We start from the raw sequence: 24341 nt of genomic DNA, 5'->3' as shown, positions 1-24341 counted from the left end.
AAAATGCCACAAAATCAAAAGGAAATGAGAAAATACAGAGGCCTGCCTGCCTGCCAACCCTCCTGCTTCAAAAGCATAAAAAAGATACAGAAAATAATTTCGGAAATACATAGAGAAAGAAAAGTTCCTTTTGGCTTTGGGCTGTAGGAAGTGACGTAGCAAAGGCTTTTCTGTCACTTGTTGGAGGAGGCAGGCGGGGCGGGGCCTCAAAGTGTTACTCGAAGCGGCCTGCCTCCCTCCCTCCGTCGTCACCGCGAGCTCATTTAAAGCCACCGAAATAAGTGGGCTTCCCCGCATTGAAGAAGTCGGACGCCGGCTCGTGCGTCTGTCCTCGTCCTCGTCCTCATCCTCCACCTCGTCCCCCAAGCATGCCCACCGTCACGTGCCGGGTCCAGTTTTTGTTGGACCAAGATCCCTTCATCTGTACCAACTTTCCAGAACCTCGGCGGCCTCCCGCGTTCGACGTGGATCAGGATGCGCCGCTCAGTCAAGTCGTTCCGCTCGTTCACGAGCTCTTGGACGCGCCCCTCAAGGTGAGCGAAGCGGGTGTCGGTGTCGGTGTCGGTGTCGGGCTGGTTGAGCGAGCGAAAATCCCTTGACAAATGACGTGGCTTCCCGCCGAGTCGTCTGGTGGACGCGCCGGGACCGGGGCCGGACTGGAGAGACCTGGCCGGGGCCGAGTTAGACAGACCTGGCCGGTCAGGCGCTCCATTCGGGTTTCGTCGCCGCCTTATAGAAGCGAAAAGGCAAAGAACCAAAGTTTCGTATCGACCCAAGTGGCCTCCTTTCCACGTCCGCTCCTTTACTCCTTTACTCCTTGACTCCTTGACTCATTGCCTCCTTCATGCTCCACTCCTCCGCCCCTTGTTCACGCGTTGAAGTAGCGCCTTTCCTCGTCTCGATCATTGCGCGCTTCCCAGTCGGCTGGCGTCAGACTGTGACTTATAACGAGGTCCTTCCTCTCCGGTAGACGTCCAATCCGTTTGAAGTGGGAGGGTGTGGCGGCCAACGAGCCGAACCTTCGATCGCAAAAGAAATGGACGTCCGTCGCCGTCGCCGTCGATGTCGACTTCTAAGCTGGCGGGGCGGTGCTCGGGAAGCGCGATCGATCGATCGATCGATCGGAGCTTTCTCTTTGCTGTCGCCGCCTCTGGTTCGAAGAGGACGGACGCGCGGACTTGAACTCCCTCGGCCGTCCGTCCAGCCGAGCTTTCATTGTGGAGCCAGGCAGGGATGCGCCATTGACTTGAATTGACTTGAATTGAATTGAATTGAAGGCAATGCTTTTATTGCCATTGGCGTCTTTGGAAAAAAAATGCAGTCGAACCAGAACGGTGACTTTTCCTTTTCACACAGACACACGCGAGCACGATTCGTGCTCGCGTGTAGTATTTCATTTATACGACTGTCGTCCAAATGTGCACCTTTTTTTAGGGCACCCGTTGACGGTGCCGGTGTCCAATCCATTTGGACTGACAGGGGCCAATCAACGTCGGCCCTTTCCCCTTCTTCTCTCGGCTTTTGAGGTTTGGGCCACTGCATTCAGAGGTCGCTTGGAGCACAATTTGGCTTTGGACGTCCATCGCCGTACGTGGCACTGAAACGTCAGCATTCGTACAGCCACTTTTTGTCTTTTGAAATCCCCAACAACGGACAACTGTGCTTGTGGGAAATGGTCTCTTTGTTTTTCTCCTTGCATTTCTGTATCGTAAAACCAGCATCTAAAGGAAGGAATCTATTTTTACTGGTATTTTTGAAAGTAAAACTTTAAAAAAGCATGTAGTATTTTTCATTCAGCTTATTGAAAAACCAAGGTGGAAAAAGCACTGGTCGATTGGTGCCGCTTATCTCGTGGGCGGCGGGGGTGCCGCAGTAGTGAGCGGCTTTTGAAACATGGCCAATTTGATGGCGTTTGTGCGCAGTTGGAGGAGTGCGCCCTGCAGACGTGTCCGTACGGCAATTACTTGGACTTGGACTCGTCGCTGTCGGAGCAACGGGACGATCTGGACGCCTTCTACCGGGATGTCACGTAAGAAGCTAGCCGGTGCCGCCGGTGCCGCCGATGCCGACCGCACCCCCGCCCATTTTGACTGAAAAACACAGTAGCGCCCGTGGCTTGTTTTGTTTTGCCTCCCCGTGCCCATACCGTCACCTAGAAAGTCATTGGCGTCACGGTTTGGCCAGACGACGCTCAGGTCTGGTGGCTAATTACCGTTTCTGGTTACCTCCCATCCCCAAAGCCCCCCCCCCCCCCTTTTTTTTTCCTCCTCCGCGGCTCCCTTTTCTTGGCCAATTCCAAGTTTCCAGCGAAACCCCTCCCGATTTCCTGGCACGCTGGAGTCACGTCCCATTTTTAGAACGTGAGCCGCTGCCCTAACCCATTCGGCAGAAGTGCATCCAAACGCTCTGTGGATAATGCCCAATTGAGACGTTTAACCCCCGAGTCAAATGACAATGTGTGTCTGAACTTTTGACCAAGGGTGAACATGAAAATAAGGCTTCTAAACTCCTTTTTAACCATACAAATATCTTGATAGATTTATTGTTTCATTTTTATCATGAATGTGTTTATGGAGTATTTTTAGATCTATATTCAATTTTTTTCATGATAATGTTTAGATTTACGACTTCATTTTGAGCTGTGTTTTTTCATTTTGATTTTTCTACACAGACACCTTCAATGCTAACTAAGTAGGGTTACGGTTACTAGGTTACTAGGGTGGGAGCTTGGAGCTTTGGCGGACTTTGCAAATATATCGGACATAAAAATGATGACTGAATCGTTTGATATTTTGCATTTTCAAAGACATATTAACTTCCTTATGATATTGACCCTAATAATGTTTTTGATTCATACGTATCTCAGAAATACCACGTGCGATGATTTTTCTTTCAAAGTAACCATGTGTACTCCCTATTAAAACCATGAATATGGAGGAGAAAATGGTGAATCGGGGCGGTTTATATGTGAGAAATTGTAAAATTCAACAATTTTAAGGCAATTTTAAGTGTGGCTTCTATGCGAGTAAATACGGTACTAGTTGCACCAGTGGAAGCCCCGCAAATACCGACTCATCTGCTCTGTGTGTGTGTGCGTGTGTGTGTGTGTGTGTGTATGCGCAGGAAGGGGAAGAAGCCCATCTTGATCCTGCGGACGCAATTGTCGGTGCGGGTCCACGCCATCCTGGGTACCCACGCTCGCATTCTTCTTCTTCTGTTTTTTCCCCCCTTCCTCATTTATTTTGGGGGAGGCTGCAATTGTCAGCTTTGAACGCACGGTCGGCACTTCCGCTCACCTTTTTCGACTTGCGTAGTAAATGACCGTGACTCGTTGGAACGTCACCCCAAAGACCGATCCTTAAACCTAACCGTCACGCTTCAACCGGACGGGGCGTCCACTCACGGCGAATCCCTTTCAATGAACGGCAGAAGCGCTCACGAGTTTCCCTCGTCCCCTACCGCGTTGGCCCCGGGGCGGGCGGCGTCCCGGCGGGGGCCGCCTTCACGTCAAAGTGGGCGCAATCGTTCCCATGGGGTCACACGTATCTTATACCTTCCAAAGAATCTTTGAACCGCGTCAGCACGCCGCTTCCGACGTCAACCCATGTTAAAGGTGTTTCAAAGGACGGCAGATGGACGACTGGACGCTCGCCAAAGGGTGCCGAGCGGTCCTTTTTATTGGCTGGATGTTATTTAGCTTCTGTATAGCTTTGGGAAAGCGGCCCACATTTCAAATTTCTATCTCTTTAGCCATTGCGCCTATGAGTCAGCGCTTCCTTCCTCGGCAACTTTGTCGGGGGCGGCGTCGTGCCGCGCCCGGCCGAATGCCGGGGTCACGGCTCGACGGCATTCGCATTCGCCCCGTTCTTCTCCTTTTTTTTCCCCCAGCTTCCGAGAGCGGGAATCTCTTTATAGGCAGAAGTGGGAGTTTGTGCTTGCCACTACTCGTTTGCTTGTTAGGAGGAAGAGGCGGTGCCGGCGGCAGCGGGGAGCAGGAAAGGGTTTGAGAGGGGTGGGGGTCTTCGGGCCCTAGAGAAAGGAAGAAAGAAACAAAACTACCAAGTCGGGCAAACTACTGCTTTGTGTGTGTGTGTATAGTACGGCACTATCACCGTCACACTAGAGGACGGCATTTGCCTAGCGCCCCAAGGACGCCAGGGCAAGGTGCCACAACAGGCCACACCAGTCACCGCGCCATTTCCTGCCGAGGGCCTCGTCAGCCGCGCGGCAGGAAACGCTTCTGATAAAGCGGGCCTGGCTGGCATTTCCTGTGAGGAGAGCGGCGCAAAACAAGTTGTCAACGGTCTCCTCGGCCCTCTGGACAATCGTCTCTTGCCGCTTGGGCCTCTCAAGAACGCCACCGCGCTCCAATCGTCCTGGGAATGAGAATGAGTAGTAAACGTCCAATCCGACCAATGTTCTTCCCCCGTGGCGTTGCTTTGTTTCTTGACGTTTTTCATCAGGTGTTTGCCACGACAAAGCATGAAATGACCTGGCCACTATAGTGGGAACGGGGTCGGGGTGATTTTGTTGGGGGTGGGGGGGTTTGAATCCCCATCAGGCGGTCCTTTCGAGTAATCTGACGCGGCTTTGGCTTTGCGGCCCGGCAGAAAAATTGTACAACAGCCACGGACCGGAGCTGCGGCGCTCGCTCTTTTCGCTCAAGCAGCTCTTCCAGGTAAGGCCGCACGCCGGGTTAACCTTAACCCGCCTTCGAGCCGCCCTCGACGCTGATCACGCCCCCCCCCCCCCCGCCTCAGGATGACGAGGACCTGGTTCCCGAGTTCGTGGCGTCGGAGGGTTTGTCCTGTTTGGTCAAAGTGGCAGCCGAGGCCGACCACAACTACCAGAACTACATCGTGCGAGGTAGCCGCGCGGCGGCGTCCCTCGGTGGACACGCTTGGCTTGACGCACTGTGTCGCCGGCGCTTCCAGCCCTGAGCCAGATCATGTTGTTCGTGGATGGCATGAACGGCGTGGTCCGCCACGCCGAAACCCTGGAGTGGCTCTACGCCTTGACGGGAAGTCAGGTCAGTCGGCCGCCGGCAAAGACGGACGCCGCCCGTCCGCCCTTGCCGACTTCTTCCCCGCCGGCAAAGACGGACGCCGCCTGTCCGCCCTTCAGTCTCGCCTGCTGGTCAAAACGTCCCTGAAGCTCCTCATCGTCTTCGTGGAGTATCAAGAATCCAACAGCCCCGTGCTCATCGGCGCCGTGGATGCCGTGGACGTGCGAAGAGGTACGTGGAAACCGTCGCGCCACTTCCTCTTCCCATCTCGTCCTCCGACCGACTCTATACGGAGCGAACGAGCCGTTGGGGAAAGTGAAAGCCCCACGTGTGGACGTAGGGACCTTTTGTCCGTAGGGGCCGGCTCACGTGACGGGATAGCTCTCGTCGTGGTTCAGGGATTAGCATTAGCCCTAACCCGGAAAAATACCTGTTCGCCGTCGCCAGGCGCCACGCCGTGGTCCTACGTGATGGACGTCCTCCACCAGAAGGGCGGCGACGACGACGACGAGCTCCCGGTCTTCGCCATGACGCTGGTCAACAAAACTCTGGCGGCGCTTCCCGATCAGGATTCTTTTTACGACGTCACCGACTGCCTGGAGAGCCTGGGGATGGAAGACGCGGTCCGTAGGAACCTGGGCCGTGCCGCCGCCTCGCCCGACTTGCGGGTGCAGCTGACCGTCTATGAGGTGAGGGAGGGCAGATGGCAGCGCCGAGGCAAAAGCGCTACTTTGAGTTGTGGCGCCGGCCGCTTCGCACGCAGGCGGCGTTGCGTCACGAGGACGGAGAAATCTGCGAGCCCTCGGCTCCCGGACGGAAAGATCGTCGCAAGGGCCGGCGCTCGGCCGATCCCGGGGGGGCCCGTCCGCCTTCGCCCGCTCTTCCAGCTTCGCCCGCTCCTCCAGCCTCTCCCACTTCACCCGCTCTTCCAGACTCGCCCGCGCCTCCGGCCTCGCCCACTTCGCCCGCTCCTCCGCCTCCTTCCTTAAGCCCTCTGGACAACCGGGAGACTCCGGCGGCCCCGTAAGTGCTTCGAAATGCCCGCCTGCCCGCCCGCCCGTTTGGTTTCAATGTGTTACCTCGCCTGTCACGAAAACAATGAAGCAAAGCAGCTAAGCGGGTACATCTGCGGCCGACAGGGGTCGCTCTTTCCTCATCCACCGCTTGTCGTCGTCTCCGGGCCCTTGTGGGAATTCCAGAATGGTCTCCAAGGCCGGCGAGGACGGAGAGGCGCCCGCTTCACCCGCGGATCATCGGCAGAGCGCCGACGGCGTGTCATTCAAGTGAGTCCCGCCCGCGGGATGGAACTTGGCCGTGGTATATCCGGCCGGGGTGCTTGGGGTCAAACTAGACCAAGCCAAGCCAAGCCATTGCGTGGCCTTTGCTCCCCAATGTCAATCTGCCCTTTGCCTGAGAACCCAAACCTGAGATAGAGAGGCCTTTCCACCTAACCCTGAACACAGCCTCGTGGCTTAAAAGGAGCACATTTGGCGTACAGTAATCCATCTATTATGGCCAATTCACTACTGCTATTAATTATTAAAAAAGAATTTTGCAACCGGAAGACAGATGAAAATGGCGGAAGTCAGGGTGCCGCTTCCTCTTCTGTGCTGCAAGGATTGTTTCTAACCATATCACAGACGAAGGGTCGCAGGGGCTGCAGGTTTTCGTTCCAACCTATAAGAGGAAACCTTTCCAGCAATCTTGTATCTTAAAAGTGCAATCAATGGATGGCAGTCAGGTGCTTTGTGTTTCAGCACAAACCTGATTGGCTGGGAAAGGCCGGGTGGTGTCTAATCGCCACTTTGAGTTTCTCCATCCCCCGTTCATTTGAGTTGGACCGATCAAGCCGCACCTTTTCCAACGTCCCGCCTCCCCGTCGCCGTCCAAGGGGTGACGACAGGAGGGGGGCTGACGACGACGGTCTCACCGTCTTCTCCCCCCGCAGAGACGACTTCCTGCACGCCTTGGCCACCACCGAACGGGACAAAAGGAGGCCGAGTCGACAGCAGACCGCGGCCGCGCCGAAGGAGGGGCTTCCCGCCAACGGTGCGTTGCGCAAAGAAAGCCTCCCTCTCGTCATCGTCCGCTTATCCTCCCTCCCTCCCTCCCTCCCTTTTCGCAATACTCGAGGCTGCCTCTTGACCTTTTGTTTTTCCAGACTCCTCTTGAATTTATCTTGATAGGAATGTTGCATTTTTCCTTTTCTCCAGGCAAAACTAAGTTTCAGTTAGAGATCGGGAAGCTCATAAACACCTTTCAGACTGCTTTTGAATTCATTTTCATAGTAAAATTGCTTTTCTCGTGTCAAAAATTCAGTTGCCATTCGATTTTGAAGAGCTATGAAGCGCTCTTAGACCCCCTTTTTAAAAGCAGTGCCAAGACTGTTTGCCCCAAAACAAATTGGGTCAAGATGATGAATGACATTGGTTATGTATTGATACATGAATGACTTTGTGAGAAAGTTTCCTTGGCATGCTTGCTCTTTCTCCCTCCTAAAGTCCCGCGCCTCACCTCTTCATTTTGGGTCATTTCTGAGTGACGAGTAGAAAGGGACATGGCTCACTTCCCGTTGATTCTGAGGCCAATCAGGGTTAGAAAGTTGTTGTTGCCTTTTTTTTTTTCTTCCTCTGTGTATGGTTGACCCTAACCCAGGAAAAAAAATCTTGATAAAGAATGGAAAGGTACAAAAAGGTTTATGTCCCAATGAACTCATTGGCTGCCCTCGATGGCCGTAGATGTCCAATCCATTTGATGTGGGAGGGAAGGGTGGCAAAGGGGCGTTGTTGTTGTTTTTTAACCCTAATAACCTCAGCATGCCTTTGCCTCCAGGCAACGCTGAGCTGTCCGCCGTTCGCCGCCAGCTCAGCACGCTGTCCGACGACAGGAAGTTCTTTCTGGACATGCTCTTCTCCAAAGCGTCCGCCGCCGGCCAAGACGACAGCCAACAGGGGGGAGGGGTCCCGGGGAGCTTCTCCGTCTCGGCGGAGGAGGCGAGCCCCCCCGACGAGGACGTCGCCGCGTCGCGCAGCACGGAGCCGGAAGCATCCGACCGGGTGGCCGAAGAGGAGCAGGTCAAGACGCCTAGCGCGGCACAGCTGGCACCCTTTGGGGCGATTCTGGGTCACTTCCTGCATTTGGGGCGATTCCGGGTCACTTTCTGTGACATTTGGAAGCAGTTCCGAGTCACTTCTGTCATTTTGAGCTCTTTTTCTGTGCATTATGAATCACCCGGTGTGGATTTTCTTCTTCACGGAACTTGACGAGATGTTTTTCCTTCTGCTGTCTCCAAAAGCCTGACACGCGTCAGCCCAGCAGAGTGGACGCCGAGAGTCCCCGCCAGCGCCTGGAGAGCGCCTCGCTGGGGCCCGGGGACGCGTGGGACCAGTTCCAGTTGTGCGGCGCCACCCTTCGGATTAAAGACTTGGACTTCTCAGACCTCCTGGAGGAGGAGGACTTGGACGTTCTGGACACCACGGACTTTTCCTGCCTTTCGGCACCCATGGGGCGGTTACCTCCTCCTCCTCCGCCGCCGCACCTTCCAGGCAGTCTGGCTCCTCCTCCTCCGCCACCCGTGCCCTGCAGTCTGGCTCCTCCTCGTCCACCGCCCCTACCTGGCGCTCCAGCTCCTCCGCCTCCTCCTCCTCCGCCGCCGCCGCCGCCACCCCTGCCCGGCGCTCCAACTCCTCCAGCTCCTCCTCCTCCAGCTCCTCCGCCGCCGCCGCCGCCGCCCCTGCCCGGCGCTCCGGCTCCTCAGACACCCACCCGGCCGGCATCGCCATCGGGGACAAAGAAGAAGAAAACGGTCAAGTTATTCTGGCGCGAACTGAAGCAGACGGAGGCGCCGGCCAAGTGCCGCTTCGGACGGGGAACCCTGTGGACCTCGCTGGACAAGGTCCAAGTGGACACGGAGAAGCTGGAGCACCTCTTTGAGTCCAGAGCCAAAGAGACGCCAGCGGCCAAGGTAAGCCGGGACGCCGTCGTCGTCGCCGACGTTTCGGGGGGCCCCTTTGACCGCGGGGCGGCATGCGCGCAGAAAGCGCCGGAGAGCAAAAAGTCCGAGATCCTGGTCCTGGACTCCAAGCGGAGCACCGCCATCAACATCGGGATGACTGTCCTGCCCGCCGTTCACGTCATCAAGAGCGCCATCCTCAACTTTGACGACTTTGCCATCAGCAAGGAGGGCGTGGAGGTAGGTCGGCGTCCCACCTGCCCCCAAGCCCCCCCGGCCAGGCCGGGCGGCCCACTCGCGTTTGTCCTCTCGGGAGCAGAAGATCCTGAGCATGACGCCCACGGAGGAGGAGAAGCGGAAGATCCGCGAGGCTCGCTCGGCCAATCCCGACGTTCCCCTGGGGACGGCCGAGGAATTCCTCTCGGGCCTGGCTTCCGTCAGCGCCTTGACCCCCCGCCTGCAGCTGTGGTCTTTCAAGCTCAACTACGAGGCACTCGAGAAGGTGAAAAAATCAGCCATGGACTCGGGCCGACGGTGGCTTAGGGCTCAGGGTTAACCCAACTCTGTCGCGACTGCATCGTTGATCCTTGAGGCTAGAGCTCCACCCGTGTGGGATTTTCAAATGCATAGAACTATTTATGTCGTTTTTTTTTTTTTTTTTTTTTTTACAAATTCAAACAAGACAACGCGCCTTAGATTAGAAAAAATCGATTAGAACTTCCCCATTCTTTTTTTTTTTCATCCGGTGTGAATATCGTCACGGCCAAAAAAGTGGGCCTTTTGAAGGGCAACTTTTCCATATTTTCTTGCATTTTTTTTTTGTCCATCAGGTTTAGTTAAATGATCAGATAGCCTGTAGCATAGGGATAGGAAAGGGTGTCCAAACCGGTCCACAAAGGGCCACAGCGGCCGCAGGACCTCGGCGGGCCGGGCAAAGAAAGTCCCGTTGATGTTTCAGGAGATCGCCGAGCCCCTGTTTGACCTGAAGTTGGGCATGGAGCAGCTGGCCGGCAACCGGACCTTCAAGAAGATCCTGGCCACGCTGCTGGCCGTGGGGAACTTCCTCAACGGCTCCGAGGTAGGTCCGGCCGCGCCTCAGGCGGGCGTGCGGGCGTCCGGCGAGCCTTAACTTGTAAGCCCTCCACCCATCCCTGGTTCAGGCCGGCGGCTTCGAGCTGGCTTACTTGGAGAAGGTGGCGGAGGTGAAGGACACGGTCCGCCGCCAAACTCTGCTCCATCACGTCTGCGCCTTGGTCACGGAAAGCGAGCCGCACTCGTCCGACGTCTACTCCGAGATCCCCGCCGTCACGCGTTCCGCCAAGGTGCGTACCGGAGACGAAGCTAGGTTAAGCCAGAGTTTAAAAGATCCCACCGCTGGACCGAGGGACCACTTTTCTCAGCGGCATGAATGGCGATCGTGAAAGCCACCATTTTATTTGATAAATCTATGAACAAAAAAAAATAAAACCACCAAGAATGGAGTGCAATTTTGGGCCGAGAACGGGTCAGGGTCTAGTTGGAGTTCTTTCTCCCTCCGCTTTCTTTAGGTGGACTTTGAGCTTCTGGCGGACAATCTGCTCCAGCTGGAAAGACGCTGCAAGGCATCCTGGGAAAACCTTAAGGAGGTTTCCAAGCACGAGACCAAAAGCGCCCTGAAGAACAAGATGGCCGACTTCCTGAAGGACTGCACTCAAAGGATTCTCATTCTCAAGGTGGTCCACAGGAGAGTCATCAACAGGTCCGTCCGTCTTCCCGTCCGCTTTGCCGCCATGCTCGCTAGCGCCATTTGCCAGGCCCGTTGCCAGAGAATTAAAATCCAACAATCATGAGGTGTTGCGTCCACGGGAGACGTCGAGGCGAGTTAGGAGGAATTAGGACCCGGTCGCGGGGAAGCAGGTGAGGACGAGGCAAATAGTGCTCATAAGCAAAACTTGAATAACTTAGGAGGGACCTTACAAAATAACAAAGACTTATGAAACGAAACATGAAACCAAAGCGGACTAGGGAAAACACGTGGAATCGAGGAACGAGGTAACGTGGATGCGTGGTAAGGGAATTTAGGCAGACGATCCGACAATAAAATATACTCATTGGGGTTTTAATAGACACAACAACAGGGACTCATTTGGAATTACGCACAGCTGCAACGGCAAGGCAGGAGGGACAAACGAGAGCAGGCTACTCCTAACATGAGGTTCAAATTGAAATAGGAAATCATAGATTGTACTAGAACAAGATTCAAATTGTAATATGACAGTCATTTTCTTCCTTATTTTTATGTCAGGCAAACCGGAAGCTCTTTGGTTTTCCCGGCTTGAACTTTTGTCGACGTTAAGTGTGAAACGGCTCTTCTCATAATGTTAGCTGCTTGAAGTAGTATGGGGAAGAAAAAAGTCGTGACATTACGAGATTTAAGTCATTTCCCGCATTTACGGTAAGTGAACCGGAAGTTGTTTGGGTTCAGGGGCATTTCTGTGCGCACAGGACTTTTGGCGTAATATTGGGAGTAAAAGTCCAAAATTAAAACCAGGTTAAAAACGTCACATTCATCATTTAAACATCAGTCGAACTGAAAGCTGTTCGGGTTCTCCGGACATCAACTTTGATGACGTTAGATCTAATTGGAAAAAAAATGATTTGGGAATAATTTGGGGGGGATGATTTAATTCCCGTTGATCAAACTTTGATGAGAATGGGTTTATAATGAGAATATAGGCGACAGTTTGAAGTTAGAAGATTTTCGGCAAGGGGTGTGCCTTGAGATTTTTTCAATGCAAAAAGTGTGCCACAGCTCAAACAACAGTAAAGAAATCATTACAAAGTTTCATTTTTCAAAATGTGCCCATGGATGCGGGCAATAATGTCATCATTTACTTACCCTTTTGCTTATCAAATATTCTTGATTCAACTGCTTTACACGCGTTTCTAGGTGGGGAACGCAATCACTAAAGGCACCCTAAAGACAACTTTACTAAGGCTAGTGGCGTTGCCCGCAGGTTCCACTCCTTTCTGCTGTTCCTGGGTCAGCCGGCGGCATCGGCCCGGGACACCAAAGTGACGGACTTCTGCCGGATCATCGGCGAGTTTGCGCTGGAGTACCGCACCACCAGAGAGAGGGCGCTCACTCTCAAACGCAAGCGAGACAAACACAGGGAGAGGACCAAAACGCGGGGGAAGCTGATCACCGAGGTCAAACGCAACTCTTTTGCCCTAACTCTTTAACCTTAACCCCAAAGCAAAGCTTCTGCATTCTTTCTGATAGACTCAGCTTTTGCTCTCCATTGAAACCGCTTTGCCCCAACTGGGCGTCCCAAAACCACTTTGCCCCAACTGGGCGTCCCATCCGTTTGCACCGCGAGATTGACGGTTAACCCTAACATACTCTTTGGTCCCGTTTCAGACGGAGAAGTTCTCCGGAGCGGTGCCACCACGCCCCGACGGCTCTGCCCCCGTCTCGCCGGAGGCCGAGCACCGGACCATGACCTGGATGCTGAGCCAAGACGGCGGCACCCGGAGACGCTCGCACGCCGTCGGTGGTAAGGAGCCGTCCGATGGCCTTTGAAAGGAGCACGCTAATCCAGGGTGGCCTGCGCCACAGCGTCCCGCGGCCAGTCTCCGTCGCCTCGGGACGACCGAGACCGGTCGGACGACATGATGGAGCGTCTGGTGGAGTCGGTGACCCGCGACCCCGAAGCTAGGGCGTCCGCCCCCAAAACCCGGAAGCGCTCCCAGATCAACAGGAAGTCCAGTAAGCCACGAGCCGCCGCCGCCGCCGCCGCCCCCGCCGCCGCCCCCGGCTTCGGTCGCGCTCTCCGGCCTCTTGCTGGGTTTTGACCCGTACCTTTCCTGGCGTTTGCCTAAGACGTAAACCTTCCGGCGCCGTTCGCTAAGTGCCGGCTAGCAATAAGAATATCGCCTTTATCTTTTAAAGTAGAATTTTTGAGAGCTTTTAAGGATTACATTTGGAAATGTTTAGGCTACTCTAAGGACTAATGCAGTACATCAGGGAGAATGTAGATCAGCGGTCCCCAAACTTTTTCCCACCACGGAACGGTAAAGCTCTTTCTATTTTCTCGCGGACCGGCAAATGGGGAGGGTGACCACTTAAGACAAAATTGTGTGGGGGTGGGGTCGGTGCACGAACGACACCCAAGACGGCAAAAAAACAAAAACAATTCCCAAGCATAATAGCAAGTGTTTATTATTATAACAACTTTTCTCATTTCAAATAGGAGGGCCAGATTGAAAAGGTTAATATTTTTTACTCTGACGGACCGGCACTAGTCAGCCAGCGGACCGGTGGTTGGGGACCACTGATGTAGATGACTTTTTCCAAGTAGATTCACAAAGTATTTTAAGAATGAGTAACACTCCTTGAAATCATTTCATGTCTACTGAAATTGTTGGTGAAGGATAACCACACACACACTTCCAAGTAATGCAAATTCTCCAGTCCCACTCCCTAAAAAAAATAAATAAAATGAAATATATATTTTTTAAAAGCAACTATTTCCCGAGGGACAGGATGGAGCCGAGTGTGGACCGCAACGTACTTTTGGACTCGCCACCACGTAGGTGCATTGTTTTGGTCACAACACACTAATCCGGCCGAATGGCTCCCTCCCTTCTTCTCTGCCGGCGGCGGCGGTGGCGGCCGTCTGCTCTCGCCGACATCGCGGCGGCCATCTCCGCTTCCGTCCGTTTGACGACAAGCGATTACGTGGGCCCGAGCCCGACTGACCCCGACCTTTGGCGAAAAAAAAAGCCACGGGTACGGACGGTACCTTCGTCGGCATCCGCGGCTCGGCTTGGCTTCTCTTGTGCCCGATGTTTGCTTTTGCAACAATCCGGCCGGAAAGAAGCGGCGCCCGTGCCAGTTTTTGCCTCCAGACAGCCGTCCGTTCGTCCACCCGCTTGGAATGAACTTAACCCCTTCCTGTAGCGATAGCACGTCTTTAGAAAATACGCTCCCCTTTCTTTTGACGGCAAAGTCATTGCGATGGCGCCGCTTAACTCCTTGGCAACGATGAGCCTTCGCCGTCGGCCCTCCTAGTTTCGATGAATTGGACATGAAAGGTTGTCATTGGCAGGTAATGACTCGATTCTCATTCCTTGATCATTTTAAGGTACTCACCAGTCGCTTCCCATGTAAATGAAATGATTGTATAATGTGCAGAACAGAAAAAAAAAACACTCGGTGTGTTTTTGACATGGGTTTCTGGTGTGCAGTGAGGAGGACGCTGAAAAGCGGCATGAGCGCCGAGACGTTGCGCGCCCTGGGGCTCCAAAAAAGCGGCAAAGACATCTGACCACGGGCGGACAGAAAATGGCAAACACGGAGCACAAATGGAAATGTGACTTTTTTTGGGTGGTGTCGGGGGAGGCCTACTGTGCACCTTTTTTGCAGTATTTTTCCCCCTCTTGCACTGATCTTGAGTTTTTCTGCCTTTTTAAAATTCTCTCTTCACTTGGTCTTGTTTTTAACTCAAAGTTTGTTTACCGGGGAAAGTACTACTCGAATTAAAATGAGTTTTGAATGCATGTACAATTGAGTGCGTTTGGAGCTATTTTGTCTACAGTAATTGCAGTTTTGCCTTGATGGCTTTGTGGAAGTATTGTACGTTGTTGACTAGGGAGTATTGAGGCTGCTTTGTTCTTTTCGCATGACTTTCAGGGCGTATTGTCCATTTGGGAGTGTTTAGACCAGCCGTCTCAAATATATGGCCCGCGGGCCGAAACCGGTCCGCAAGGAGGTTCGATCAGGCTCTCGGGATGATTTGAAAGTGAAGAAAATGCATAAAAGAGGTCGATATGTTTAAAAATGCATGCAATTCAAAATTGTAAACAGCAACCATTTTTCCGGCAATTTTAAGGGTGCAGCTTACACGTGGGGGCAGCTTATTTGCGAGAAAATATGTTCAATTTCAAATGTCACAATGTTCCTGTGCTTCTTTACACCAGAACAAAGGAAATACGTGATATTTTGGTTATTCATAGCTAAGTGTGCTATAATTTTAATGGCTCGCAAAGTCTACCCAGGGGTCGTATGTGGCCCATGATGTGAAACAAGTTTGACACCCTTGGTTTTGATGACTTTGAGCCCTATTTGACCTTTTTAGAGAGTATTTTGGCTATGAAAGTAATTGATATCATTTGAATTCCAGCAAAAATACTTGGAGAACGCACCTTTTAGGCAGTAATCGCAGTAGTCCGCAGAGGTCCAAATGTGGACTCTGAGGTCCCGCCCCTAAGCCTACCTCCTGGAATTTAAAAGCCTTCCCGCCTCCCGCGGATTTCCAGACGCGTCAAGTGGCCGACATGCTCGCTCGTGCGTCCGCTGCGCTGCTGCCGCTGCTTTTCCTCGCGCCCAGGGCGAGGGCGAGCTTGGACTCGGCAGAGGCGGAGGAAGAGCGAGACCGCCACGGCCACGGCGACGGGGGATACCGGGTGGTGCAATGGGAGTGGAGCTACGTGCAGACGCCTTACGTCATCGCCGTGTGGCTTCTGGTGGCCAGCGTGGCCAAAATCTGTGAGTCCCTCCTGACGTCATGCCTCAGGGGAAAGGGTTAGGGTTAGGGGGGGGGGGCTTTTTTGTGGTCTTTTAAAAGCAAGCATGGGGTATGTTTAGAAAGCAGGTGCCATTTGTGGACATTTCCACGATGCCAATGGCGTTTCCTCCTTTTAGTGTTCCAGCTTTCACGGCGTTTGACGCGGGTGGTCCCCGAGAGCGTGCTTCTGATCCTTCTGGGATTGGCGCTGGGCGGCCTGGCGCTGCTGGCCGACGACAAGCAGCCGTACCAGCTGGAGCCCGCCCTCTTCTTCCTCTTCCTGCTGCCCACCATCGTGGGCGACGCAGGCTACTTCATGCCGGCGCGCCTCTTCTTCGACAACCTGGGCGCCATCCTCACCTACGCCGTGGCCGGCACGCTGTGGAACGCCTTCGGCACCGGCTTGGCGCTGACCGCCGCCCACCGCCTGGGAGTCATCGGTCAGTCCCTTTCCGTGTCGTGATGGCGACCAGCTGACAGGCGTGGAGTATTCGGAAGGACAATTCCAATGAGTGACCGTGCCTCTTTTTAGCGAGCTGTGGCGTTGATCGAGATGGGCGCTGTTTCATTTGCATTCGTACGAAACCGTTCCAATGTTCAAAGGTTACATCTCTATAGATTTGACAAATGAATAGCCAAAAATATACAGGACGTGACCTGAGTTGACTGATCAACCAGGGGCATACAATTTCTCCGCAAATGGTAAGCACTAGCTATCTTTGTAACCATGTTTTTTCTCTCTTTGGCTTTAATCACCATTGTGATCCCAATGTTTTTGGATTGTGGTTAGCGCCTCGGCCTCACAGCTCTGGGGTGATGGGTTCAAATCCAGGTCACGTCCATCTGTGGGAAGTTTATATTTTCTCCCGGGCCTGCGTGGGTTTCCTCCGGGTACTCCGGTTCCCGCCCACATTCCAAAAACATGCATGGTTGGCAGATTGGACACTCTAAATTGCCCCTAGATATGGATGTGAGTGTCCTTTGTCTCCTTTGTCTCCTTATGCCCTGCGATCGGCTGGCCACCGATTCAGGGTGTCCCCCGCCTTTGGCCGGACTCAGCTGGGATAGTCTCCAGCACCCTCCGTGACCCTAATGAGGGTAAAGCGGTTCAGAATAAGATGAGATGAGAACAATCATCAACCTGTTTTTTGGCTTGAGGAATTAACCCCCCTCCCCCATACACACACACGCAATCGGTTATTTTTGGGAAGTTTTAATGCAGCGACTCTAGCAGGGCTGTCCAACTCCGGGCCCGGAGGGCCTCGATCCAGTCTGTTTTCCCATATCCCGCTCCTCCACCACACCTGAATCAAAGGATCAAGTCTTCAGCAAGATGTCCCGGAGTTTAATCACCATCCTGATTATTGATTTAGGTATGTTGGTGGAGGGAGACATGGAATGGGTTAGGGTTGATAGGGGCCCTCCAGGACCAGAGCCATTCAGGCTTCCCTAGACCACACCTTTCGACGCCGTTGACGGCAGTAGGGTAAGCCCGAGGTCCTTTGGTCGAAAGGAAGGTAGCCACCTTTCTGTTTTGACGCGCGAGCCTGTGTTTTTGGCCGTTAATGCTTGACCTTGTTTGTTCCCGCACCACGGAGCAGACGAGCGCGTGCAGGCGGGGCTGCTGGACTTTTTGCTCTTCGGCGCCCTGATCTCGGCGGTGGACCCCGTGGCGGTGCTGGCGGTCTTCGAGGAGGTTCATGTCAACGACACGCTCTTCATCATCGTCTTCGGAGAGTCGCTGCTCAACGACGCCGTCACCGTGGTGATGACGCGCTTCCTTCTGCCTTAGATGTGGTTTTTTTTCCGCCGCGGGGCAGCGAGCGTTCCGTCGCGAACGACCGTGACCTTTCCGTCCGTCCATCTCGGTCGCCGGGAAGAGGCGCGGGAATGCGCGTCGCTCGTTACTTATTCCTTCTCGGTCCCCCGCCGCCGACCATCCGTCACTACCACCTGGGAAACGGCCCGGCGCACAGTGGAGGAGGTATTTGGGGTGTACTCATCGCCGTTCTGATAAATCCACAACTATTTAGGATGGACCGGAACCCCCTTCATCGGCAGCGGCGGTGGAGCATTTAACGATTAGACTTTTGAACAGATTAGCTAGCCTGGCTAATCCTCATCAGAACTCGGAATATGAGCTAATCCCGGCAACTAGCGGAGCGTGATGACCCGACACGCGACGGACGGCCGACACGCGAGCCGGGGTGCTACGCTGCCCCGCCCCCTTGGGCGGCCTTTTTGCATTGAGCCATTTTGGTTTGTCTTCCAGGTGTTGTACAAGGTTTACATCTCCTTTGTGGAAGTCGGGACAGAAAACGTGCAGATGGCGGATTACTTTAAAGGAATGGGTGAGTGGCCGTCTGTCTCCAGGGCGTTTCCATTTTTGCTGGTTCAAAAAAACTTCCCCATCAATCTCATTTATGCCATTTCTCCAAGAATTGTGCGATGCTTAAGGTGGCTTAGCTCTCCCATTGGTCAGTGGTTCTCAAATAGGGGGGTGGGCCCCCCTTCGGCCCGCTGGACTGCCACATTCGGTCCGAGCGCGCTCCGGCGTTCCGAGACCTTACGTGTATGTTTTTTTTTTGGGCTCCTAGCATCCTTCCTGGTGGTGAGCGCGGGCGGCACCTCGGTGGGCCTGGTCTTCGCCGTCATCCTGAGCTTGCTGACGCGCTTCACCAAGAAGGTCCGGATCATCGAGCCGCTCTTCGTCCTGCTGCTGGTCTACCTGGCGTACCTCACCGCCGAGCTGTTCTCCCTGTCATCCATCTTGTCGTGAGTGGGCCCGGGCGCCCAAGATGTTGGACTCGCCCCTCTCCTGACGGGACGGGCCGTCCGTCCGTCCGTCCGTCCGTCCAGGATGACCTTCTGCGGCATCGGCGCCAACAAGTACGTGGAGGCCAACATCTCGCAGAAATCTCGGACGGCGGTCAAGTACACAATGAAGACCCTGGCCAGCATCGCCGAAACCCTCATTTTCATCTTCCTCGGCATCTCCGCCGTGGACAAGTCCAAATGGGCCTGGGACACCGGCCTGGTGGCGTGCACCCTCATCTTCATCTTCATCTTCAGAGCCCTAGGTCAGTAAATTGTCACCCCACGGCACGTGCCGCTTCCCGCGGCCGAGGCGGGCCTTCCTCTCACGGCACACACGGGGGGTGGAGTTCAGGGGAGGACTTTGAGTGGAAAGATTTTCTTAGGACTCCCCTTCTTAAGGGTCTGACTTTTCTTTTTGTGGAGGTGATTGGATTCTGTATGGAGAGAATGTGACTCCTTGTGTTGGACTTGTGACTCCCTGAACCCAAATTGCGACTGGATGCTGAAAGAAAATGTGACTTCCAGTGGCCGAGTTGTGACATTCTGTAGAAAGAACGTGAATGTGCGCGGAGAGATTGCCACTTCCTTCGGAAAGAACACCACTTCCCTTTGCCCAGGAGTGATGGGTCAAACCTGGGTGCTGAACCGTTTCCGCCTGGTCCCGCTGGACAAGATCGACCAGGTGGTGATGTCGTATGGCGGCCTGCGGGGGGCGGTGGCCTTCGCTCTGGTGGTCCTCCTGGACGGTCAACGCGTCAAGGCCAAAGACTACTTTGTTGCCACCACCATTGTGGTGGTCTTCTTCACCGTCATGTTCCAGGTACCGCGTGTGACACCCCGCCGAACCAATGGTGTGCCAACATTTTATGGGTCACTGCACCCTGACAGAACTTCCCCGATCCATTCCTTAGGGCTTGACCATCAAGCCCCTGGTCAAGTGGCTGAAAGTTCCTCGCTCCACCAACAGGAAACCGACCATCAACGAGGAGATTCACGAGAGGGTGAGGCCTCGTCATCTTTTCCGCGCTTTTGACGGCATCATCATCATCATCGTCATCAAAAGTCATCCAAATGATCCGTGACATGCCGATGTGCTCCGGAGTGTATTGTGTTGCTTCTGAAAAAGAGAATCCAGATACTTTTAAATGGATCAAAAGTCATCGACATATTAGTTCGCCGAGACGTTTTACCACCTTACCAAAAAGGACGCTCTCTTCTTGGAAGGCCTTCGATCACATCCTAACGGCAGTGGAGGACATCGCGGGTCTTCAGGGCTACCACCACTGGCGGGACAAGTGAGTTGCCCGCCGGGCCAGTCTCGTCGGCGCTGTGGGACGGATTACTCTGGCCGTCCCTCGACGCCGACGGACAGATTATTTCATCGTATTATCTTGGCCGCTCGTCGGCGCCGTATGCCTCAGGTGGGAACAGTTTGACAAGAATTACCTGAGCAAGCTCCTTCTGAGGAAGTCGGCGTACAGGAAAAGCGAGCTTTGGGAGGCGTACCAGAAGATCAACATCCGAGACGCCATCAGCGTCATCGACCAGGTGGGTGGGGCGGGTCGCCCGGCGCCGACAATGCACTTGACGGCCATTGGGAGCCGGTGTCATTCGGTCAACGTCACGTCGGCCGTGGCGGGAAAGCCGTCAGCGTCTGCTTTGAATTTCAGCTGGCAAATGCTCCCTTTTCTACGCATTTTAATGTTTATCATCAATGTCAAATGAACTCCATCCGTTGTTATTGGCCGTTGCCATCGATGCTGCTCCATGTCCAACCCATTTGGACTGAGAGGGCCCAATTAACATTGGTAGAATATGATAGTTTTTTTTTCAATGATCATTTTATACTATCATCGTTTCTTGTTATGATAAACACATCTACATAATTTATTGAAGGAGGGCTTACCAATAAGGGCGATCATTAAGAAATGCAATTTAAACAGCTAACAATGAAAACACGCTAACCCTAACCCCTTTCCATCATCAAGTGCTTATTTTATATTCAGTCTTTTTTGTAGGAAGTCATAGATTAAAGTAGAGTATTGAGATGACATTTAATGCGTGTTCTACCGTATTTTGGTCAAGTAGTTGAAAAGATTATGACTCATTAAGAATAAAAAAAACTCAAGAAAAAAAATTGCTCATGCCGCCGCCTCCTTTTCTAAGTGATATCAATGGGCTTTCATCTCGGCGTGTGCGCAGGGTGGAAATGTGGTGAACGCCGCTAGACTCTCGCTGCCCTCCGTGACCAGCAGGGCTTCTTTCCCGGATGCCTCCAACGTCACCAGTTACCTGTCGGTCCACCCGGCAGGCGTGGCCCGCCCTACCCACTTTTGCCAGCATTGTCTGTGTTTTTTTTCCAGACGCGAAAACGGCAGCGGGGTTTGTTTGGACCTCCAGGTCGTGGACAAGGTTCCCGGTGCAAAAGTGGAAGAGGACACGGAGACTCATCATGTCCTGGCGGAAAACCTCTACAAGCCCAGGAGACGAGTAAGGTGCTCGCAACCGCCCGCGTCTCTGCGCACGCTTCTAACGCCGTCCTTGGCGCAGTACCAGTCCCACTACAGTCGCCATTTCATGCCGGCCGGCGAGAAGGAACGGCAGGATCGAGAGGTTTTCCAGAGGAACATGAAGAGCCGCATGGAGACCTTCAAGTCGGGACGACACAAGCGTTACAAAAAGGAGCGCGGCCTCAAGAAGGTCAGTCTATTTCTCGCCTCCAAAGATCAACATATAAAACCCCGTCGTCCGACAGCGCCGAGCTTCTGACGCCAAGGACGACGGCGGAGACAAGCCCAGAAGAAGCATGGACCGGCAGGACAAAGGTAATGGATGGCCTGAACAGTGGCCCCAAGTGACTCAGAAATGCTCACAACAACGTTTTTGCCATTGTGAAACTTGATTTGTGCCCGTGCGCATTAGATCCCGTGGTGATTCCTGTAGTCTCGGACGAGGACGATGAGGTCCAATGCCAGCGTAAGGAGCCGGAGACGGACGACGACGTGGGAATCACCTTCGTTGCCCTCAAAGCCCAAACTCCCCCAAAACGTCCGCACTCGGGTAGGCTCGCACACAGTAACATGAGCGCACAGGCGCCTTCCTTCGTCGATGTTTGACAGACGGGATATGTGCGTGCGGCAGTGACGGGGGCGCCCCCCGCAGCGGACGCTCATCTCCCGTGGAAAGGCGGCGGCGCGCCGTGGCCGCCGCCGTGCCTGTCGCTGGAGGCCACCAAGGTGATCCCGGTGGACCTCCGACAAGCATGGAACCAAAGCATCTCGTCCCTGGAGAGCGTGTCCGAAGCCGCTGGCTCCCGCGCCGGGGCCTCCACCCGCCCCGTCTCTTACGCGGGCGCCGCACCTATCACACCCGCGCCGCTGCTGGAAAAAAACCAAGAGGAGGAGGAGGAAGAAGACGAGACTGTTCCGCTGGTGCCGTCCCGCAGGCCGCCCCTGCCATCGCCTTTGCCCGCCGCCCTGGCACCAAGCAGGCACAGGAAACCACGTGTGTACTTGAGGAGCCTCGTGACGTCGCCTCCGTCCGGTGGCAGCGAGGGACCGGGCGGAAGAGGACCCACACAGCTTTAGCTTTTGGCCAATCGCAAGACACGCCGGTGCTGCGTGTCCCGCTTCCTGAACGGTTCACAAATAAAAAAAAATAGTGGTGTGAACATTGAGACCAATTTTTAGCCCCCCATTTTCTCGTGTGTACGCCAACTTTGTAAGATAAGGGTTAGGTGGTTATAGGGTTCGGGTATTAGAAATTGTTGGCGACGTTTGATGAGGACTGTACAAGGGTTACTGGTTCAATGTGATTTATACCCTGTTCGCTTGGGGGTGTCGGTTCGAACACAAGAGCCAGAGAGTGGAGTTGGCTTTTGTCTTTTAATCCGGAACTTGGATGAAGATACTAAACAACTGGTACAATCTTGTTACCTTGATGATGTGGATATTAGAGTGTATGAGCCATTGTGGGTGTACATCTGTGGACTACGAATGTGTGTATGGGTGTGTGAAAGTACAGGTGTGTATTCACAGGGTGAAAATACTGGTGTGGTTTTTCTCATCTATAAATAACACCCGTGTCTCTACGACAAAAAAGTGTTATAATGAGATGTGGAGTAGTGTACTTTATGGCGAAAAATCTGATCAAAATCCAGCTGCGACCTATCGTACATCTTTTCCCTGGCACTGGTATCCACTTAAAATAACCTCAGTAAAAGTGCAGCGAATTGTATTTTCCTGCCGTCTGATTAATGATCTGTGCACGGACATTACGGTTAAACAGAGAGACTTGTTTGTTCGGGATTGTCGGGCCAGTAATTGGGGGGCGGGCATTCTGGTCGGTAAGGGCTTTCTCTCCATTTAATTTGGACAACTGGAGATAAGCACAGCTCCCATATCTGCGAATTTGATTATTCATTTGTTGATGTAGTATTTGTATTTTTTTAATAATGTGATTCATGGGACTCATCCTGTAAGCGACCAGGGCCTGACATATAGAGAGTTCACTAGTTTGATTTTAGGATAAATCTGGCAATAAAAATAATAATGAATGGATGAAAAGCATAGGTGCTTTGGCCATAGGGCATCCCCGATCAATACATAGTGACCAACGACAGTATTGGAGATACTTGACGTGGGCTGTTGATTGTTTTGGGGACGTTGTTTTAGTTAGTTCAATGAAATGATTCAAATGATTACCTCTGACATGGGACTCTGGTTTTCTCCCAACATTCCGAAAACATGCACGGTAGGTGGGTTGGACACTCTAAAGTGCCCCTAGCTATTATTGGTTGTCCTTCGTCTCCTTGTGCCCTGCGATCGACTGGCCACCGATTCAGGGTTCAATCTTATTTCAATGGACAGAACATTGTCCTATATTCGGGCCAAGACGGTAGTGGTGTATGCAGTATCCACTCCACTTTTACATAGGATTCAAAATAATCCTTATGTAGCCCTTTCAGACATTAAAGTTTTGAGTTCATGCTACTTTTCATTGCTCGGCATCCAATTCCAGGGATGAAAATGAGTTCCACTCCGCCCCTCACGTCCTATTTGATTGTCTACCTGTACATTTGTATTTCTTTATTGTCCTCTACTGGCGCTGGTTAGTCAGTGTTTTGCTTTGAGCGATGGTCCGGCGTGCAGGAGGAAACGATTTGCCAAAACACATACATTGTTACATTACGAGAGAAAAATCTTAATAATACAAAATGAAAATTGAAATATAATGAACAATGTACTATTACAAGATTCAAATCTTAAAAATATGAGGTTAAAGTCATTTTGTAGCTTATTTTGAAGTAACGTGAACCGAAAGTTGTTTGGATTCACAGACTTTAACCTTTGCCGACGTTAAATCTGTGTGGGCACAAAACTGATTTTCGTGTAATACGTATTACTATTTTTAATAGTAATAACATGTTTAATAGAAGTAAAATTAGACGAATTTCGAAGGGGGAAGAGAGAGAGAGACGGACAGAGAGAGGGGTGGGGGCGTTAATTCGTTCCAACCCTCTGAAAAAACCCCACCAAAAACAGGATATTGGATTGGAAAACATGTTTTATTTCTTCTAATTCACCATCTATTAACACATAACTAGTGGTTTAATAGTAATAAAATGTGTTTAATAGAAGTAAAGTTAGACGTATTTCGAAGGGGGAACGGAGAGAGAGACGGACAGAGAGAAGGGTGGGGGCGTTAATTCGTTCCGCTCTCTGAAAAAAACACAAAAAATAGGATATTGGATTGGAAAAAAATGTTTTATTTCTTCTAATTCGCCATCTATTAACACATAACTAGTGGTTTAATAGTAATAAAATGTGTTTAATAGAAGTAAAGTTAGACGTATTTCGAAGGGGGAACGGAGAGAGAGACGGACAGAGAGAAGGGTGGGGGCGTTACTTCGTTCCGCCCTCTGAAAAAAAAACACAAAAAATAGGATATTGGATTGGAAAAAATGTTTTATTTCTTCTAATTTGCCATCTATTAACAAAGTAACATATAACTAGTGGTT

At 52.6% G+C, this 24341-nt stretch overlaps 2 protein-coding genes and 1 long non-coding RNA gene across 5 annotated transcripts; all 3 read left to right on the top strand.

The window, feature by feature from the left end:
- The first annotated feature begins 209 nt into the window (after nucleotides 1-209).
- Nucleotides 210-14505, top strand: fhod1 (formin homology 2 domain containing 1). 2 transcript variants are annotated; one of them, XM_077590835.1, is made up of 22 exons: nucleotides 210-533; nucleotides 1923-2029; nucleotides 3124-3188; nucleotides 4611-4678; nucleotides 4761-4866; nucleotides 4935-5029; nucleotides 5125-5236; nucleotides 5363-5694; nucleotides 5769-6028; nucleotides 6145-6288; nucleotides 6954-7054; nucleotides 7838-8079; nucleotides 8301-8969; nucleotides 9042-9197; nucleotides 9277-9459; nucleotides 9916-10035; nucleotides 10118-10279; nucleotides 10505-10695; nucleotides 11954-12146; nucleotides 12358-12493; nucleotides 12556-12705; nucleotides 14187-14505. In XM_077590835.1, the coding sequence occupies exons 1-22, from the start codon at nucleotides 369-371 to the stop codon at nucleotides 14264-14266; spliced, it is 3837 nt and encodes a 1278-aa protein (XP_077446961.1). In that variant the 5' UTR covers nucleotides 210-368; the 3' UTR covers nucleotides 14267-14505. The 2 variants fall into 2 exon arrangements, with proteins under 2 accessions (XP_077446961.1, XP_077446969.1); XM_077590843.1 differs by having other exon boundaries at nucleotides 212-533; nucleotides 5453-5694.
- Nucleotides 10703-11339, top strand: LOC144067294 (uncharacterized). Its single transcript, XR_013297895.1, has 2 exons — nucleotides 10703-11151; nucleotides 11242-11339. It is a non-coding gene; the product is annotated as an uncharacterized LOC144067294 (long non-coding RNA).
- A 138-nt stretch (nucleotides 14506-14643) lies between the features above and the next one.
- On the top strand, nucleotides 14644-21998 carry slc9a5 (solute carrier family 9 member A5). 2 transcript variants are annotated; one of them, XM_077590863.1, is made up of 16 exons: nucleotides 14644-15486; nucleotides 15643-15945; nucleotides 17107-17270; nucleotides 17778-17856; nucleotides 18103-18280; nucleotides 18365-18585; nucleotides 18940-19142; nucleotides 19234-19323; nucleotides 19547-19617; nucleotides 19744-19870; nucleotides 20525-20616; nucleotides 20686-20812; nucleotides 20873-21022; nucleotides 21078-21147; nucleotides 21245-21382; nucleotides 21464-21998. In XM_077590863.1, the coding sequence occupies exons 1-16, from the start codon at nucleotides 15276-15278 to the stop codon at nucleotides 21907-21909; spliced, it is 2670 nt and encodes an 889-aa protein (XP_077446989.1). In that variant the 5' UTR covers nucleotides 14644-15275; the 3' UTR covers nucleotides 21910-21998. The 2 variants fall into 2 exon arrangements, with proteins under 2 accessions (XP_077446989.1, XP_077446981.1); XM_077590855.1 differs by having other exon boundaries at nucleotides 20525-20812.
- The last annotated feature ends 2343 nt before the right edge of the window (nucleotides 21999-24341 follow it).

This window comes from Stigmatopora argus, chromosome 2 (genome assembly GCF_051989625.1).
Source record: "Stigmatopora argus isolate UIUO_Sarg chromosome 2, RoL_Sarg_1.0, whole genome shotgun sequence".
In the NCBI taxonomy this organism is placed as follows: Eukaryota; Metazoa; Chordata; class Actinopteri; order Syngnathiformes; family Syngnathidae; genus Stigmatopora; species Stigmatopora argus.
The sequence above is the reverse complement of the archived record's forward strand: the minus strand, read 5'-3'. Positions and strand labels throughout refer to the sequence as shown.

Excerpts from the sequence above, each read along its gene's own strand:
- fhod1 (XM_077590835.1), top strand. The coding sequence starts at position 369 with ATGCCCACCGTCACGTGCCGGGTCCAGTTTTTGTTGGACCAAGATCCC. Across the intron at positions 6,029-6,144 it reads CGGGAGACTCCGGCGGCCCC|GGGTCGCTCTTTCCTCATCC; the intron begins GTAAGTGCTTCG and ends TGCGGCCGACAG. Across the intron at positions 12,706-14,186 it reads CCAGATCAACAGGAAGTCCA|TGAGGAGGACGCTGAAAAGC; the intron begins GTAAGCCACGAG and ends TCTGGTGTGCAG.
- slc9a5 (XM_077590855.1), top strand. The coding sequence starts at position 15,276 with ATGCTCGCTCGTGCGTCCGCTGCGCTGCTGCCGCTGCTTTTCCTCGCG. Across the intron at positions 19,618-19,743 it reads TACCACCACTGGCGGGACAA|GTGGGAACAGTTTGACAAGA; the intron begins GTGAGTTGCCCG and ends CGTATGCCTCAG. Across the intron at positions 19,871-20,524 it reads CCATCAGCGTCATCGACCAG|GGTGGAAATGTGGTGAACGC; the intron begins GTGGGTGGGGCG and ends GCGTGTGCGCAG.